This window comes from Mixophyes fleayi, chromosome 4, assembly GCF_038048845.1.
Source record: "Mixophyes fleayi isolate aMixFle1 chromosome 4, aMixFle1.hap1, whole genome shotgun sequence".
NCBI classification, from domain to species: Eukaryota; Metazoa; Chordata; class Amphibia; order Anura; family Limnodynastidae; genus Mixophyes; species Mixophyes fleayi.
In genome coordinates, this window is record NC_134405.1 from 214,813,624 (window position 1) to 214,830,474 (window position 16,851).

The 16,851-nt window shown below is 40.0% G+C and overlaps 1 protein-coding gene across 1 annotated transcript in view; it reads left to right on the forward strand.

The window, feature by feature from the left end:
* The window catches only part of CFAP54 (cilia and flagella associated protein 54), a 234,432-nt gene that overhangs the window by 62,963 nt on the left and 154,618 nt on the right, over positions 1 to 16,851 (forward strand). The window contains exons 18-26 of the mRNA XM_075205979.1: positions 437 to 457; positions 1,077 to 1,124; positions 3,011 to 3,117; positions 3,466 to 3,642; positions 3,839 to 3,931; positions 7,353 to 7,538; positions 8,261 to 8,397; positions 10,082 to 10,229; positions 13,714 to 13,869. Coding sequence (XP_075062080.1) covers positions 437 to 457; positions 1,077 to 1,124; positions 3,011 to 3,117; positions 3,466 to 3,642; positions 3,839 to 3,931; positions 7,353 to 7,538; positions 8,261 to 8,397; positions 10,082 to 10,229; positions 13,714 to 13,869 — 1,073 coding nt within the window. The remainder of the gene's footprint in view (positions 1 to 436; positions 458 to 1,076; positions 1,125 to 3,010; positions 3,118 to 3,465; positions 3,643 to 3,838; positions 3,932 to 7,352; positions 7,539 to 8,260; positions 8,398 to 10,081; positions 10,230 to 13,713; positions 13,870 to 16,851) is intronic.

A 16,851-nucleotide genomic window follows, 5' to 3' on the forward strand; every position in this document is an offset into this window, starting at 1 on the left:
TGTTACAACATTTTTTCATAATTTGTTTTTAACTATTTTGCTACTCTTTTGAAACCAGTGACTCGATTTATATCAATAAAATTTGTCTTTTTTAAAAAAACAAAACATTAGACATCCCGGAGTGCCTCATAGTATACTTCTGTCCTCTCTTTCCAATATATGTACTTATTCTAAGTATTTGGGTGCACCCTTCAGATTAATATTAACGCTACAATTCTGAACCAGATAATCAAACTATTAGGGGATGTCCAGACACTGATAATATTATATAGCAACTTGGTGTGGTTATATTCTCTTGTTAAACGATTTTTTTTACTGTATGTCCATTTTCAGTTGATAGAGAACACGTTGGATCATCTAAATCAGTGGTTCATAACCTTGTTGGAGGTACTGAACTCCGCAAGTTTCATACGTTCATTCACCGAACCCTTCATAGTTGGAAAAATAAAATGTTTTGGTTTTTTTTTTTGTAAAGTCAAAACATAGAGATATATATTTTATTAGTGCACAAAATGAACCATGCATCAGTTGTACATAAAATCACTGTGTTCAAAGAACAACACCAACAAAACATGAATGTTACACTAAATACATATCTCAATAAATATTTACTGCAAATCAATGTGACTTTTTCTGTTGCCTTTTAGAGACAAGTTCAGAAATGCGCGACTTTACCATGGCAATTGCCACTCTCATGTCATTTTCGCAACAAAGTCTGTTCTTTTTCTTTGTTTTTATGTCTACCATCCTCGAAAAAGATTGCTTGCAAAGATACGTTGTAACAAACGGTATGAGTATCTCAAGGACTTTCTTAGCAATAAGAGGGTACGGTACGATTTGGTGACACCAAAACTTTGAGAGCGTTGTTCTGAAGAGTTGCTGTTGATCCTGGCTCTGCTGAAGTTCAATGATTTCGTCGAGGTACTCATCATTGACATCTGCTGTCGCAACACTAAACGTGAACGACTGTCTCACCCATGCTGGATATGACTCTCTGGTGGGGAAGTATCCGTCGAGAGACTTTGCGAGCTCATCTTAATGCATGGCAATTTCTTGCTTCATTTCCTCAGGTACAGAAATGTCTCCAATTCTAAACTCATCTTCGATCTTACTTACACAGTCCAGCAGGGGAAAGTTTGCAAAGTTATCATTCTCTGTTCGTCGTTTCCATGAAGGTAGCTTTTTTTGAAAAGCCTTCAGGTTTTCTTCCGCTTTGATGATGTTGACTTCATCCCCCTGCAACTGTTGATTGAGATGATTGAGAGCATCGAAGATCTCGGCCATGTACGCCAAAATGAGAATAAGCTCAGAATTTTCTAAGCAATCTGCATGACAATGTTGGTGCTCTCGCAAAAACAGGGCTAATTCCACAGGCATGGCAAAAACACAATTCAGCACCTTTCCCTGGGATAAGCACCGAATGTTAGTACATCGAATTCAGAGCCTATTTCATTATACAGCTCTTTGAAGATGCGCCGCTTCAGAGCACTATTTCGTACATAGTTAACACATTCCACTACAATTTTTAATACATCTGCCAGTTTTGGAGGCAAGGTTATTGTTGCCAACGCATGTCTGTGCAGAACACAGTGCGTATCAATGATGTGTGGTGCAGCGACTTTCACTAGCGCACCAAAACCAGAGTTTCTTCCCAGCATGGCTGGAGCTCCGTCTGAACAAATTGCAGAAACCATATCCCAGGAAAGATCGTTGTCTCTGAAGAAGTCATCCACAAGTTTCTTCACGTCGGCTGCCTTAGTTGTTGTTGTTAGAGGCTTACAAAATATAAAATCTTCCTTTATCATGTCGTCTTTCACATAGCGTATAAATACAACAAGCTGGCTTTGATTGGAAACATTGGTGGTCTCGTTGAGTTGGAGGCTGGATTTTGCTGGGCTTGAAATCATATCTGCAACTACTTGAGCCAAGATGTCATTGCTCTTGTCACCTATTCTGCTGCTGATGGTATTATTTGAAAGAGGAATTTGAAACTTATTTTCGGCAGCTTTTCCCAGCATGATATTCGCCATCTTCAACGCTGCTGGTTTTACAAGTGTTTCACCAATGGTGTGTGGTTTTACCCTGCTTTGCGATCAGGTACGCAACTTCATATGATTAAAATCGGTTTGTCGATTGGTACAAAGTCGAAAACAGGCAGAGTGGCCCTTTCATAGAATCTGGCTCTCTTCACCTTGAATTCAGCAAGTGTTGTGTTCTTGTATTTCCCATCTCCATGCAGCTTTAGGAAATGTTCCCTTAGTTTAGCTGGTTCTAGACTAGAATTGCTCAACTTGGCATTGCAAATCATGCATTGAAGACGCTGACTTCCATCACATTCTGTTATACACGTGAATCCATATTGTACATATTCGTCCAACCACTTTTTTATTTTTCTCGATATAGTACGAAGGGATTGGAATATTAAAAAAGAAATCACAAATGATGTTCAATCACGACAGTCACAAATCGACTACTGAGTGCACCAAGTTCCCTGCAGCACACATATCAAGGCCAGGCGAGCAGCCAATGATGGCCATGCTGAGCGTGATGTCACGAATCATACGAGTGGAGTGAACAGCAGGGCTACCAGGTCGTGCCATGTATGGCATGTTTTCCCAGAAATTACGCAACAAACTTTAGAATTTTCCATAAATATTCGTCAATAGCCTTCAGTTTCTTATGGTGAAACATTAAAAATGCCATGAAAGTATTGTGTGAATGCCAAAAGTATATTAATGCACCTGACAACCCTGGCGAATGGAATGGACACACACCTCTGTAAAACCCTTGAGACTAGCTCACCGAACCCATGGGGTTCGATCGAACTCTGGTTAAGAACCACTGGTCTAAATATTCCAGTCAAAGCTAACAAAAGGTGGCGTCTTTACACTTTCCATACACGTTAAACATTGCTTTGAATATTTCAATAAAAGAGAATGATATGAGATAAATTATCTGAACGCTACATTATCTAATTACCTTGCTTAATCATTTTGAATTGTAGAATCAGAAATACTTGATAAAATCAACAAGAATAAGCTTTCCAAAGCCATCTTTTTAATGCAGAAGGCTGTACTGTTTAAGGGACTGGACAGTTCTCCCAATAAGCTCTTAGAGGTAACGTTGAGTTTTATTTATTTTAAATATGTCTGTTATCACACCTCATTTCTTTCAGTGTATGTGTGTCCGTAATTAATATTTTCATATTCTGTTTTTCTGAATATTTTTCGGGATGATCTTAAGCTTTAACTTTAGTGTAATGAAATCCTGGAGTTTTACCAAGGCTTTTCTCACATCTAGTCACTGTCTAGAACAGATTTACCGGTGTTGTTTTGGATGAGATCTGTGTTTAATGTATCAGAGGAACAGTCCCATGAGCTTTGCTGTCAAATTCTCTAATCGGTGTGGGTCGGGTGGTGGGGGCAACTATATTTATTAACCTTTTCTACATTACTTTCCTGTTAGGACTCACAGAAAATGATTCAGCAAGCGGAAGTTGAAGAAAATGTAGTATACTTATGTTGCATTAAACAGGCAGAGGCAAAAGGTGGCAAAATAACTGTACCTCCACCACCCATCTTGCTTTGCAGAACAGAAAATATGATGGTGTTTAAACCGGCTCCTTTCAAATCAGATATTAAGGTAATTTAGTTTTTGCACAATGTGGACAGCTGTTAGTGAATTGTACTTACTTTAATCCAAAAGTTTCTTTTATTTATGCTTTAGTATATGTTTTAATTTACCTTATTATGCCACATAACTCCTATTATTTGACTTGGAATTGAAACCATTTTTTGCTATGTCTTACATTAAATTTTTTTTGGGGAATTATTTCTAGGTGGCTTGGTACTGTTTATTTGGACAAAGTGTGACAGGCCCTAACATGAAAGTAAGGTTAAATGATCATAACCTTTCAGGAACTGGAGAAGAGGTAAAATGCTGCATATATATATAGATATATACTACATTCTACCTTTCAATAAAATAGAGATATTGGTTGTAATTTGCAAAATTGTGTAGGAACAGAAAGATTTGATGCAGCACTTATTTCACAACTTTCTCAGAAATTAAGCAAATACAGAATTAAACCGATGTATTTACATGCATTTTCATGTTTTTATCTATGAAAGATTTAGCTCTTCGTTTAAACTAGCCCTGTCACATTGTAGACCTTGAGGACACACTGCTTTTGAGATCAGCAATTATGGAGTGTGGAGCAGGGCTGGGCCTTGTTTGGGACAGTATTTCGGGTTGGAGAAGGTTGACATTCATAATATGTGCATGTTCATAATGTCGACATAGTCAAAATGGTGACGGAAATCAGATGATCTAAAATGGCAATACATGGGATAGTAAACGGAACAGCAATAAATGTAAAAAATAAATAAATGGTGTGCCCCCCCACCCCCACCCAAACATCTTTACAAACCCTACTGCTGGCAGCAAACTTGGGGGGATTAAAAGCGTGCCCCTCCCCTTCCCGATTTTTACTATTACCAGCACCAGCTTTGCCAGCCTGGACTGGTGGCACTATAGCAGGGAAACCCACAGTGCAGTGTAAAAAAAGTGTGGAATACTCTTTAGGTTTAACCAGCTATCAGCACAGAGCTGGTTAAACTAGCTAGGGGGGAGGTACGCAGTTGTTTTGCAGACCCTATATCCCTAGGGAGCAGGGCCGGACTGGCCATCTGGCAGTTCTGGCAAATGCCAGAAGGGCCGATGGCTAGATGGACCGGTTATAAACTGGCTGGCCCCATTACTCGGCGCACAGACTTTCATACCGGTTTCTGGCATGACAGTCTATGCGCCGAGTAATGGGGCTGGCCTTACACTGACTTCCTGGTGGCTGCGCGTCTCCCCTCCCTCCCTCCCCTATGAATGGCTCAGTTGCACATGGGATGTGGACCATGTGACAGGTGTCGTCCCATGTGTGAAGTAAGACTACAGAGCACGCCTTGGATCGAACAAGGTAAGGGAGAGCAGTTTGTTAGTTTGTGTGTGGCAGGGTATAACTATAGTGTGTGACAGTGTATGACTATAGTGTGTGTGTGTGTGTGTGTGTGTGTGTTTGGGCCAGTGTATGACTATAGTGTATGTGTTGCAGTGTATGACTATAGTATGTGTGTTTGGGCCAGTGTATGACTAGTGTGTGTGATAGTGTATGACTATAGTATGTGTGTGTGGGACAGTACATTACTATAATGTGTGTATGGGACAGTATATGACTATAGTGTGTGTGGGGGCGGTATATGACTATAATGTGTGAGTGTGGGGGGACGGCATATGGCTATAATGTGTGAGTGTGGGGGGACGGCATATGGCTATAATGTGCGAGGGAAGGGGGAGGGGGTCTTAATATAATGTGGTAGGAAGGCTATTAATCTAATGGTGAATTGCAGGTGGAGGCTAATTATTGGGTGCTATTTTATTTGTGGGGTGATGGTGGGGCAATTTAATTTAATAGTGAGGCCTATCAATTTAAGATGGGGTGATTGGATTTTTAATTTAATGCTGGGGTGGTTTGGGAGCTATTAATTGAATGTGGGGCTGTTTGGGGAAATATTTATCAAACGTAAATGCTATTTAATTTCTTGCTGAGGTTGTTTGGAGGAAGAGAAATAGGTTTATTTATTAAATGGGAATACTATTAATTTAATGTTAGGGCTAGTTGGAGGGAAATAGATGTATTTATCAAATGTGAATACTATTATTTTAATGTTGCGGCTGGAGGGATGCCTAATTTTAAAATGTGGGTGCTATATTGATTTAACACCAGAGCTGGTTGGAGTTTTCTACATTTCATGTACTCATTTTTTTTTTTTAAATAGGGCCCCCAACATTCCAGGATCCAGACAAGCAGCAACTGATCTAAAGACACAGCAGCCACAAGTGGTGAAAAGTAACAAAAACAGGTAGGAGAGACCAGCACAGTCTGCCAACTGTCCTGAATTTGGTGTGTGACACTGTCCCGCTTAGTCAGGATTTGGTCCGACTGCAAGGACAGTTGGGAGATATGTCCTGCTTCGCACTGTACTGCTTGTGAAGACAGAGCTGTGTGCACCTAACAGTAGTGCACACAGTATTGACTGTGTATTTGTCGCAAATGTGTCTAATAACCAAACTACATCATAGAAGTCCCCCTGTCTTAAGTGCCCTGGGCTCCCCGAGCCTTAATCCAGCTCTGGTTAGCAGGAGGAATCTGATAGTTGCTCCCAGTCCTGGACAGTACACAGCCTGCAGATGAAGCCTATGAGCTCTAAGTCTCATGAGATTTATTAATCTCGTGTGACTAAGAGGTTTCCTACTCACTTTACAGGAAGTTCCCACCCTGACAGATGTCAGCAGCATCAGAAGCATAGATAAGTACAGTGGATTGGGGGTGTCGTAATATGTCTGGGGGTGGCGTGATGTGGTTGGGGAGGGCCTGATAAATGTATTGTTTTATTATAATGTATGTATCAACGCACCAAGTTGACCGCGCCCTTGACGGCGACACACACACGTTTTTTCCTGCTCATCAACAGAGGTAGGCCGTGTGCTTTAAATGCCAGGGCTGATTTTTAGTCCCAGTCCGCCCCTGCTTGGAAGTCCAGGCCCGTGTTGACCAGCCTGATGCTAGTTTGGCATTTTTTTGGTCCCCCTGATTTTGCTACTAATAGCCTAGGGCGACAGTACTAATATTAGTTAAGCAGCTGGGGGGGGGGGGGATTTTACTGGGGAGTGGTCATGCTGTTTCGTTTGTATTTTGTTTTACATTTACTGCCGTCCGCTTTTTTCTTTTTATTATTGCCATTTTAAATATAGTGATTTATGTCGTTCATTTTGACTGTTGACTTTACAACCATGTCCTTGTTTTACATGTCAACATTTTAACTGTGTCGACATTATGAACATGTAGACATTATGGGGGGAATTGAGGAACATTGCAACCCCATAAAAGTGCGAAAAAAATGAACGGAGATTTTACCGTAGTAACGTAACGTAGTGTTCTGAGGAACATTGCGGTTAATTGAATCCCCCCTTATGACTGTAGACTTTATAGAGTTGACATTTTAATTGTCAACATTTTGACTACATCCCCAGTATTTTTCCCCTCTAAGGGTATAACACTAACAGTTTTGATTACTGTGGAAGAATCCCTTTGCCTCTATCAGAAGAGCAATTCTTAAACCTATATAGAGGCAGTGTATAATATTTAGGTGTTTGAGCGTAAATAAGCATGGACCTATGTATATTCACCTTTGTTGGGAAAAACTAGAATAAATACATACATGCATTTTGCATATATCAATCAATCAATATATAATCAATGCTTATACCCTTATTAATGTTATCTGTATTTCTCCATCCAGGTTCCAGCAAATGGTAACAGCTTATTGGTAGTTAAGGGTCTGAAGAAAAATGAGAAATACATATTCGCTGTTGCTGCATATTCAGCTGATGGTCGTCTCATTGGAGATGTGATCGGAGAGTCAACCAAACCAATCCTTGCCTTTCCACCTCTGTCAGTGCCTGCAACTTGGGCTTATCTAGCACAGGTATTTTTTAATAAGAACCCCACACAAATTAAAACATGTATGTGTAAGTAGGCAAGGAATATATATATATGCTATATATTTCACAGTAAAACTGTAAGGTTTCTCTACTAACTGCAGAATCTGCGGATTTGTACAGCATTTAGTTTTACCCAAATACACCTATTCATTTGTCTTGTCCATAGACCATGACATGCTCACTTCCCAATTTAAATCTGGGGGTTTATTCAGCGTTTGGGTATCCATGGTTGATGTCTCAGGTTAGGAAGTGCCCATGTTAACGCTTTGCATAACCATGCATGGGCCAAGATAATGCACATGGGGAAAAATAAAAATGTCACCACAAAGTCTTCCTGCTATCACTTCAACACAAGCCCCTTTAATCAATTTGAACTTTTCTACTTGAATTCTAAAATGTATTTATATCTTAAGTAAGCGGTGAGATCAGAGGACATTGGGAATGCCTTTATTTAATGTGTTACCTTTTGTACACTTTTTTTTTTAATGTTTTTATTACATTGAGATTGATGAGCATAATAACCTGCTCTAAATGTCCTGCACACCACCATCTCCGATCCTCCTGTTATCTTTCCTTGCATAGCTTCTTCCCACTAATATATAGCAGGATGCTGTGTCTTTGCAGATTTATATGTTAAATAAGTCTTTTATTGTTATGTTTAATTTAAAATCCTGAAAAATAAATAAAATGGTTTTATAATTTACAGAGTGCTTATCATGTTGGCAACTATAAAGTGGCTAAGAAAGCATGCTCTGTTCTGTGGAACTACTTTGTTTTGCCAGCAATTCCTGATCCTACTACTGATGACAAATTGGGAATCACTGAGGGTATATCTCCAATGAGGTAAACAATTATTTGCCTAAATAAATGAAACCGTTAATTGTGAAGGTCTACATTAAGATATTCATATATTTGTAATTTAAAAGGTTTAAAGGGGGTGTTATTTGCTGAATGCATAGTGCAGAGTTATGCTTGAATTATACATGCACTTTCCTATGAAGAGAGCATTCATGTTCCTGTTGGATACACTCTACTAGAGATTAACAGAACGGGCACACTCTGACGACATGCCCGTCTGCACAGCTCAATCACATGCTGATGTCAAATGCTTGGAAATGTACACCATGATTAGCTGTTGCTCAGTACAGTTAGAACTAATTGATGATGGGATGATGACGCAGTGATGCTGATAATGTAGCACCAGTCTATAACCCCAGTAGTGACATATAGTAGTCAATACTAAACACTATTTTCTTGTTACACAAGAGAGTTTGACCTCCATGTTCAAAGTGCATTGTGACCACACTTCTATACTGGTGTTATGGCCTGATGCTTTTCTGCACTAAGTCCCTACAGGTGCAGTTCTGAGTTTTACCTCTGTCACGGCTCTCAGGTATATTACACAATATTAATGTACAGAAACAGTAATGATGGTAAACTTAAATATTTATTGTGAATACAGACAGGGGTGGATCTCAGTGGCTGAAGGGCCAGGCAAGGTATGAAACAAAATGTCCAGGAATGATAATCAAAACAAAAGTCTTTTAAACTTGCCAGGCTCCAGAGATGCAGAGTTAAGTCAGAGTCCAGAATCCAGATAATTATAAATAAATCCAGAGCTGTAACATAAACAGAGTTCCAGAGCTGAAACACATGCAGATATCCAGAGCTGTAACACAAACAATGAACCAGCAGGGAATGATTTCCACAGGTCAGTCTTTATGGTCTGGTGATCAGCAAAACACTTAACAGTTGAGTGAGGACACACAATCCATATAGCGGTCACTAGTGGGTAAAACTCAGAACTGCACCTGTAGGGACTTAGTGCAGAAAAGCATCAGGCCATAACAACTGGTCACTGGGAAGTTTTATACCACAGTTGCAACATTTTTGTTGTATTATGTAACCCCTCTAATCTGCATTGAATATTTGATAAGTTCCGTTTAATGTGTGTTCATTTATTCAACTCTGTAATGGGTCTGTATTTCTAATAAGTAATCTTTAAATGTTCTCTTCTTTACTAATTCTATGAACCTTGATTAAGATATAACATTGGACGTTTTCCCTGGATCTATACTATATAAAAGGGAGGTGAATTGGTCAAACTTGGCATGACCTAAAAATGTTGTGATACAGCAAAAAAAATTTTTTTAACATAGCCTATCTAGACTACAATAAATATTGTGCTATGATATGTAATACAGAGATGCTTGTTATCTGTTTCTATTATCTCCCTTGATCCAAACAAATGGGATCCAGTGATGGTTTCCATGGTAATTTCAAGGGCCAGTATAAGCCTGCTCTGTGCATGGAAAATGTTTTAATTAGCATTGTCAGATTGTGGCTCTCACATTTAGTTAATAGTTTGTTTATCATTACTAATCTCTAATATTGTTCATCTTCCCTAGAAATTAGCTATTTTTTTACCAAGATTAGCATCATGTCTAAATATAACTTAACTTTATACTTTTTAATTGTTATATGAATGTAAGCATGTTGCATATGGATATTATCTCTTTTCCCATAGGCTGTGTCATGATGCTATATCAAACTCTTCTCCTATACTGCTGCAACTCTTCCTGGGAAGTATTTTTACACTCAGTGATATAAACATAAAGGAGAAAGCTCTGTTTTGTGACTCTGTCTGTGACGCTGGGGCTCTCCGGAAGGGGCAAGTAAGTATTGAAAGTTATAAATGTTAACTAATTTACTAAATGTTAATAACAAATTTCAAACTAAAGATATTACACACCTATAATGACAACTCTTAAGCTGGGTAAAAATCTGTGTAATCGACTTGAGATTGGGACATGAGGGGTCCACCATGGAAATGTAGTTATAGACGCCGCAAGGCCTGAAGGGGTGTGGCCAGTCGTCAGGTGTGGGGGTAAATTAACAGCCCTGGTCACCTCACCTGAGTGATTCTTCTTTCCTACTGGCACAGTGTCAGAAAGAGAGAAGAATCACCCATGTAACTGGGACAGTGTTTTTTCTTTTCTTCTAACATAAAACATGGGAGACATGGCGATTTGAAGTTGGGGGTAGGACGGGCACTAATGCAGGATTTTTTAGTGTGGGGTTTCCACACTTATGCTACCAGAGTCGGCATGACCAAGCATCATTGACTATCATTTTAACCAATGCAAGGCTGCTCTACAACTCTTCCCATCCATTTCAAATACATAAGCAATGTTGCATGCACTACTGCTGCACACAGTCTTCATAAGAAGAGTAGTATAAAGCAGGACAGACTTCCCAACTGTCCTTGCAGTGGGGACAAAGGCCTGATTAACCAGTATCAGCTTGTCTTGATCCTAGACTGTTGGGGCCCTGTTCAGAAAAGAGATAGTTATGTGAAATATGAAAAGCTTTGCAATGAGTGAACCCTATTTCCCCCAGGCAGTCCCAATATCTAGATAATAGCATTCATATTTCCTTGTGAGCCTGATATTAATTTTATTAGCCCCCACATTTAATAGAGACCCCACACTGCATTAATATACCCACACCCCACATTAATATGACCCCAAATAACATTGTTCCCCCACCAGCAACCACATAACATTAATAACCCCAACAGCACCCACATAATAATCCCCGAAAAATACTTACATGCTCTCCATGTAGGATGGTGGATCTATTCAGAGACAAGCCTTTCCCCACCAGATTGCTTCAGTCTCTGAAGTGGGAGAAAAGGGGGGAAGGAGAGGAGAGTAGATGAGTGGAGAGGAAAGAGAGGGGAGGAGAGGAGAGCTGAAAAAAAATTACCCCAGATAACAACACAAAACAAATGTCTGCAAGACAAAGATCCAACCCTCCCCCGCATTCCTTCCAGAAAACTCATCATCATTATCATCCTCTACTTATATAGCGCCACTTATTCCGCAGCTCTGTACAGAGAACTCATTCACATCAGTCCCTGCCCCATTGGAGCTTACAATCTAAATCCCCTAACATACACACACACAGACCAAGAGAGACTATGGGCAATTTAATAGAAACCAATTAACCTACCAGTATGTTTTTGGAGTGTGGGAGGAAACCGGAGCACCCGGAGGAAATCCACACAAACTCAGGTAGAACATACAAACTCCACACAGATAAGGCCATGGTTGGGAATTAAACTCATGACCCCAGTGCTGTGAGTCAGAAGTGCTAATGACTAAGCCATTGTGCTGCACTCGTTTTCTATTTCCCCTCCAGTAGTCTCTAGCATCCCCTTTCTCTCTGCATCCCCGTTCTCTCTGCCCCTTTCCCCCACGGTGTTCTCTCCAGTACCCTCGTTATCTACATTCCCCAAAAAAATGCTCTACAGTAGTTTACCTCTTTGAATATTTTTTCCTTCTTGTCAATGCTGCTTATCTTCTGGCTCCTCTCAGCTCCGTTCCACTCTTGATGTCAGTGATGCTGCATAGCGGTTGTCATTCAGGGAGCTGAGCAATCAGCGCAGGACTGAGGTGATTTTCCTGTGGCACCACATGCAGGAGGACTGAGCCTGGAGCAAATGACAGTCACCACCTCCTTACGGCCCTACCTTTCAGGTTCTCCTCTTGTCCTGTTCCTCTTGGCTGATGAATGACATTTTGGGAGCAGGAAGCATATAGGCTGGATAGGGGAGGTATTCTTGGTTAGTGAGTGAGGCCCACTAGGAATTACATCGGTGGGCCAGTCCTACCCTGTATGCAATCTTACTTCAAATGCAGTTTCTGTAACAATTTCACCAATGATTAAAAGTCCCAATGAGCATGCCAATTCATGCATACACACCTACACATTTTACCTTCAGATCTGTGATCTTCATCTCTCATAACCATCTGCTGAAAAGTTCATAATATCTGCCTACATTGCTGCAGTATGTTGGAGGAACTATCCGCAGAAGTGTTGGACAGATGGTAGTGAATGTGTACACACTTCTACATTTTCCCGACATCGTTCTATCGTTGATTTTTAGGAAGTTTAGAAAACTAAATCAACAGATGCGATGTGTTTTGGTTCGATAAAATCATGAAAGCCTACACACTCTTGCGTATCCGAACAAACAGTCGTGAATCTCGTGATGTGAACGATAATTGCACATTAATACCAGATGTATGATGTTTAATCCTCTGGTAGCATAGAAAATATTTGCTTTTATTCGCGATAATATAATTTAAAATTAAAAAAATAAAATTGCATTTTTATTGTTAACTGTGCATTCCACATAAAAAAAAACTAAATAAATACTGCAACACCACATTGCAAAATAACATATGAACATGATGTGATTTGAAGCTGAAATGAAAGTCCAGAAACAAACTAGAGGTTTTGTAAAATGTTTTACATAAACATAAACTACATAATGACAAAAACAAATGACAAATACCCGTAGTTCTTAGAAAAACAATTTGATAAGTGTTGTAACAAACACCTGCAAACAAGGGAGATGAACAGATTGTCTTCCATTGGGTCATTGGTCAATTTATTGAGTAATTACAGCCCATGGAGGACAATTTTTGTGAGAAAAAGACAGGCTCAGGAATTGCACATTTTGTCCTGTCCTTCTTTTTCTTCAACTGTTGTAATTGCCTTTATAAGTGTGGTCTTATCATTTCTCTTTCATTTTTTACTCCGTTTCCCTCCCTTTCTACTTACTCATGTTCCAAAATGATTCCTAATCTTGTTATCAAAACACTAGGGTGTTTTAAGGTGTAAGAGAGCAAATCAGGACAACAAGTCTGTTTAATGTTCCATGGACTGTGTAAGCCGGTAAAGTATCACACTCTACTCACTTAAAAATAAGATCTTTACTGCCACAAATCTAACAACTGTGTTCTAAATGCATTATGGAATCTGAAAAGCAAAAAAGGTTGACAGAATTAGGAGTGAATGGAGTAGAACCAAGGAACGTACCGTAGTAATGTCTTGAATGCACACACAGGAGGGTTATTACTGAAATAACACACTTGAGGAGTCAAACACAACAGGCAATTTGTAGAATCAAAGCTTATGCAATGCACAAAGGAAAATGTATTTGTTTCAAATTGATTTGCAAAAATAAAACAAACAAAAAAAAGCAGATGATAAAAATGTATTTACATTTAGATTGCCAAAACACTTTTATTTAGATTTTTAAAGAAATGTCTGCTCCGCTAAGCAAAATTGTCTGTCTGTTATCTTTAGATTTGTCGAATAGCTGAATGTGAAAGATTGTTAGTGGCTCTTGATGTTAGTACCTTGCTGAATGATGCCAGCTATGCCCTTCAAGTTGTTGTTCAATGCTATGGTCTGATTGCTCCAGTAATCTATCACCGGATCCCTTCTGTTCCAGTAGTGCAGGTAAGCAGAAATGTGCCAACACATTTTCATCCCAGACCGAATAAATAATCATATCTAAACATAAAAAAATCACTTAAATAAAGGTAATAGACCACTTGTTCTAGGCTAATGTGGATGTGCCTATTTAGAATTGGAAGGGCTATTGTTTAGTTTCAGGGCTCACATATCTACTGTTTTTGGTTCTGACTTTGATGTCACAATTAAACAGCAGGACATTGTGCACAAGAGAGAATAAATTACTCTGTTATTGTGATCTTATTCTTTTTATCCATTAAAGTTGCCAAATACTGAAAGGTCCATTTGTTTTTGCGTCTTATAACTGCACATTTTTGTCACTTATTGCTTTTAATATGATCAGTTGATTTTTTTCCCCTCATATTTGTTTAAGTTCAATACCCTTTATTTTTACATAGAGACTGAAAACTCTCTGCAGTTATTTATGTCAATCTCATATTTACTTTATAGTATCATCATTATTAGCTATTTATATAGCGCCACTAATTCCACAGCTCTGTACAGAGAACTCATTCACATCAGTCCCTGCCCCATTGGAGCTTACAATCTCTAACATATACACACACGGAGATAGACTAGGGTCAATTTAGTAGCAGCCAATTAATCTACTAGTATGTTTTTGGAGTGTGGGAAGAAACCGGAGCACCCGGAGGAAATCCATGCAAACACAGGGACAATATTTTGTTGGGGAATGTAGAGAGATTGCTGGAGAGAACACAGTAGAACCATTAGATATACTGTAAATATAAATAAATATCTATCCTTTTTATATACATATACATCGATTAGACATTGTCATTTGCTGGTGTGAAGGTTTTCTGTCTCTCATACTTTATTATCTCTGCACTTCTTATCTCATAATTAGAGTACAGTGGGTTCCTGAATTGGTCACTACATGCTATTATATTCACATAATTAGTGGTATTACCTCACAAAAGAATATATAGCTTGTGTTTACTGTAGATCACTCTCTATATTAAACTGCTTTCTGCAGTGTGTGTGAAGCTGGGGCCCTGTGTCCACGGATGTCTGGCGACGCAGCTGACGTGGTGGCACCAGTTTGTGCTAGAGGACTGGCATGGTCTATTGCGGAATTTAAAAAAGACACAACACGTTCTGAAACAGTAGGTGCTGATGTTTTTCCCACCCTTTCTCAGGGAACCCAGTCCACAGATGCTCCATAGGGTCAGAATCACAGCAATGTTTAGAAACCTATGGGGAGTCCCAAGAACTTCTATAGGTGTAAAATCTAGAAAGATCAATCGAGGGTTTGACCAGGGTATCTTCCTCCTTTGAAAAAATGTTGCAGCTTTCTGCTGGCAGACAACATATACATTTGGCATTGTTCCAATCTCAGGAGATAGGGGACTCTGATACAGATCTGTCCCTTCGGGATGATAGAAGGTATCATTTGTATTATCCCTTTCCAGAACAGGAGGTTGTGTCATGGGAGACACACCTGAATGTGGATGCTCTCATTGTGCATTTTGCCAAGGTTCCATTATTCCTCTTCCCAGTTCTGCTAATCTGAGAGACGGCATAAACGGAAGCCAAATCCAGGAAAGCTTCAGCAACAGATGAAGACTTTGTTATGTCTGAATCAAGTCTCCATACTTCAGTGTATGAACTGATGGAGCACATGGTGTCCCGTTTCAAGGCAGTTCAGTTTGCTTGATTTCACTCTCGAAAGTTCCAACTAGAGATCCTGGCAAAATGAACAAGAGCATAACTCCATTTGGAAGGTCAGTTCTTTCTGTTGTCACCAGCGACCCGTCTTTCGTTGTTGTGGTGACTGCGGACAGGAACTCTGTGTCGGGGAGTCCCTTCTCAATATGGGACTGGACAGTGGTGACAACGGGCGCCAGCCTTGTGAGCTGGGGCGGTCATTCTCAATCCGATTTCAGGGGACCTGCATCAGGGAGGAAACTAAATTACCCATCAATGTTCTAGATCTGAAGGCAGTGATCATTGCACTGGTTCAGGCTCAGTACCACCTGCGTCTCCAGTCTATTCAGATACAGTCAGACAATGCCACAGCATTGGCATACATCAACTATCAAGGAGGAACCAGGAGTTCCCAAGGCATGAAGAAAGTTGTCAAAATCATAAGCTGGGTGGAAAGACAAGTTCTGGCCATATCTGCAGTGTTAATACTGAGGGTGGAAAATTGGTAGGCATACTACTTGCATTGGCATGCCATACACCCAGGGAAATGGTCTCGACACGGAGAGGTTTTCACTCAGATTGTACGCAGACATCGACATGATGTCCTTGTGGTTGATCCACAAGGTGGACAAGTACTGTGCCAGGATGCGGAATCCTCAAGCGTTTCTAGTGGACAACATGAGGGTTCCTTGGAGGTTCAGCTTAGTGTACGTTTTTCCTCCCATTCCAATATTGCCTCGGATTCTCATAAAGGTGATACCCAAAAATGTACCAGTCCTTCTTCTAGCTCCAGACTAGTCATGGAGGTCTTGGTATGCGGATCTTCTTGACATGGTTGTGGATCCACCTTGGTGTCTACCTCTTAGGGAGGATCTTCTCAACAAGGTTCCTTTTCTCCATCACGACCTAGAATGGTTGACTCTTACGGCGTGGAAGTTGAGACTTTAATTCTGTCTGTCATATGATGATCATAGCGAGAAAACTGACGTTTTCTAATAACTATCATTGTATCTGGGAGTCTTACATTGGTTGGTGTGAGAAACAAGGGTTTTCACTTCTTCCTTCATGTCAGCTAGAGTATTTGCTTTACTTCAAGATAGGCTAGGTAAGGGATTGCGTCTGGCGTCCCTTAAAGTCCAGGTTTCTGCATTGTCTATATATTTCCAGAGGTGTTTAGCTCTGTTAGCAGATGTGCAGTCCTTTCTACAGGGGGTTCTCCATGTGCAGCCACCTTTTGTGCCCCCGGTTGCACCATGGGATCTCAGGGCTTTACAGAAACCACCTTTGAACCACTGGACATCG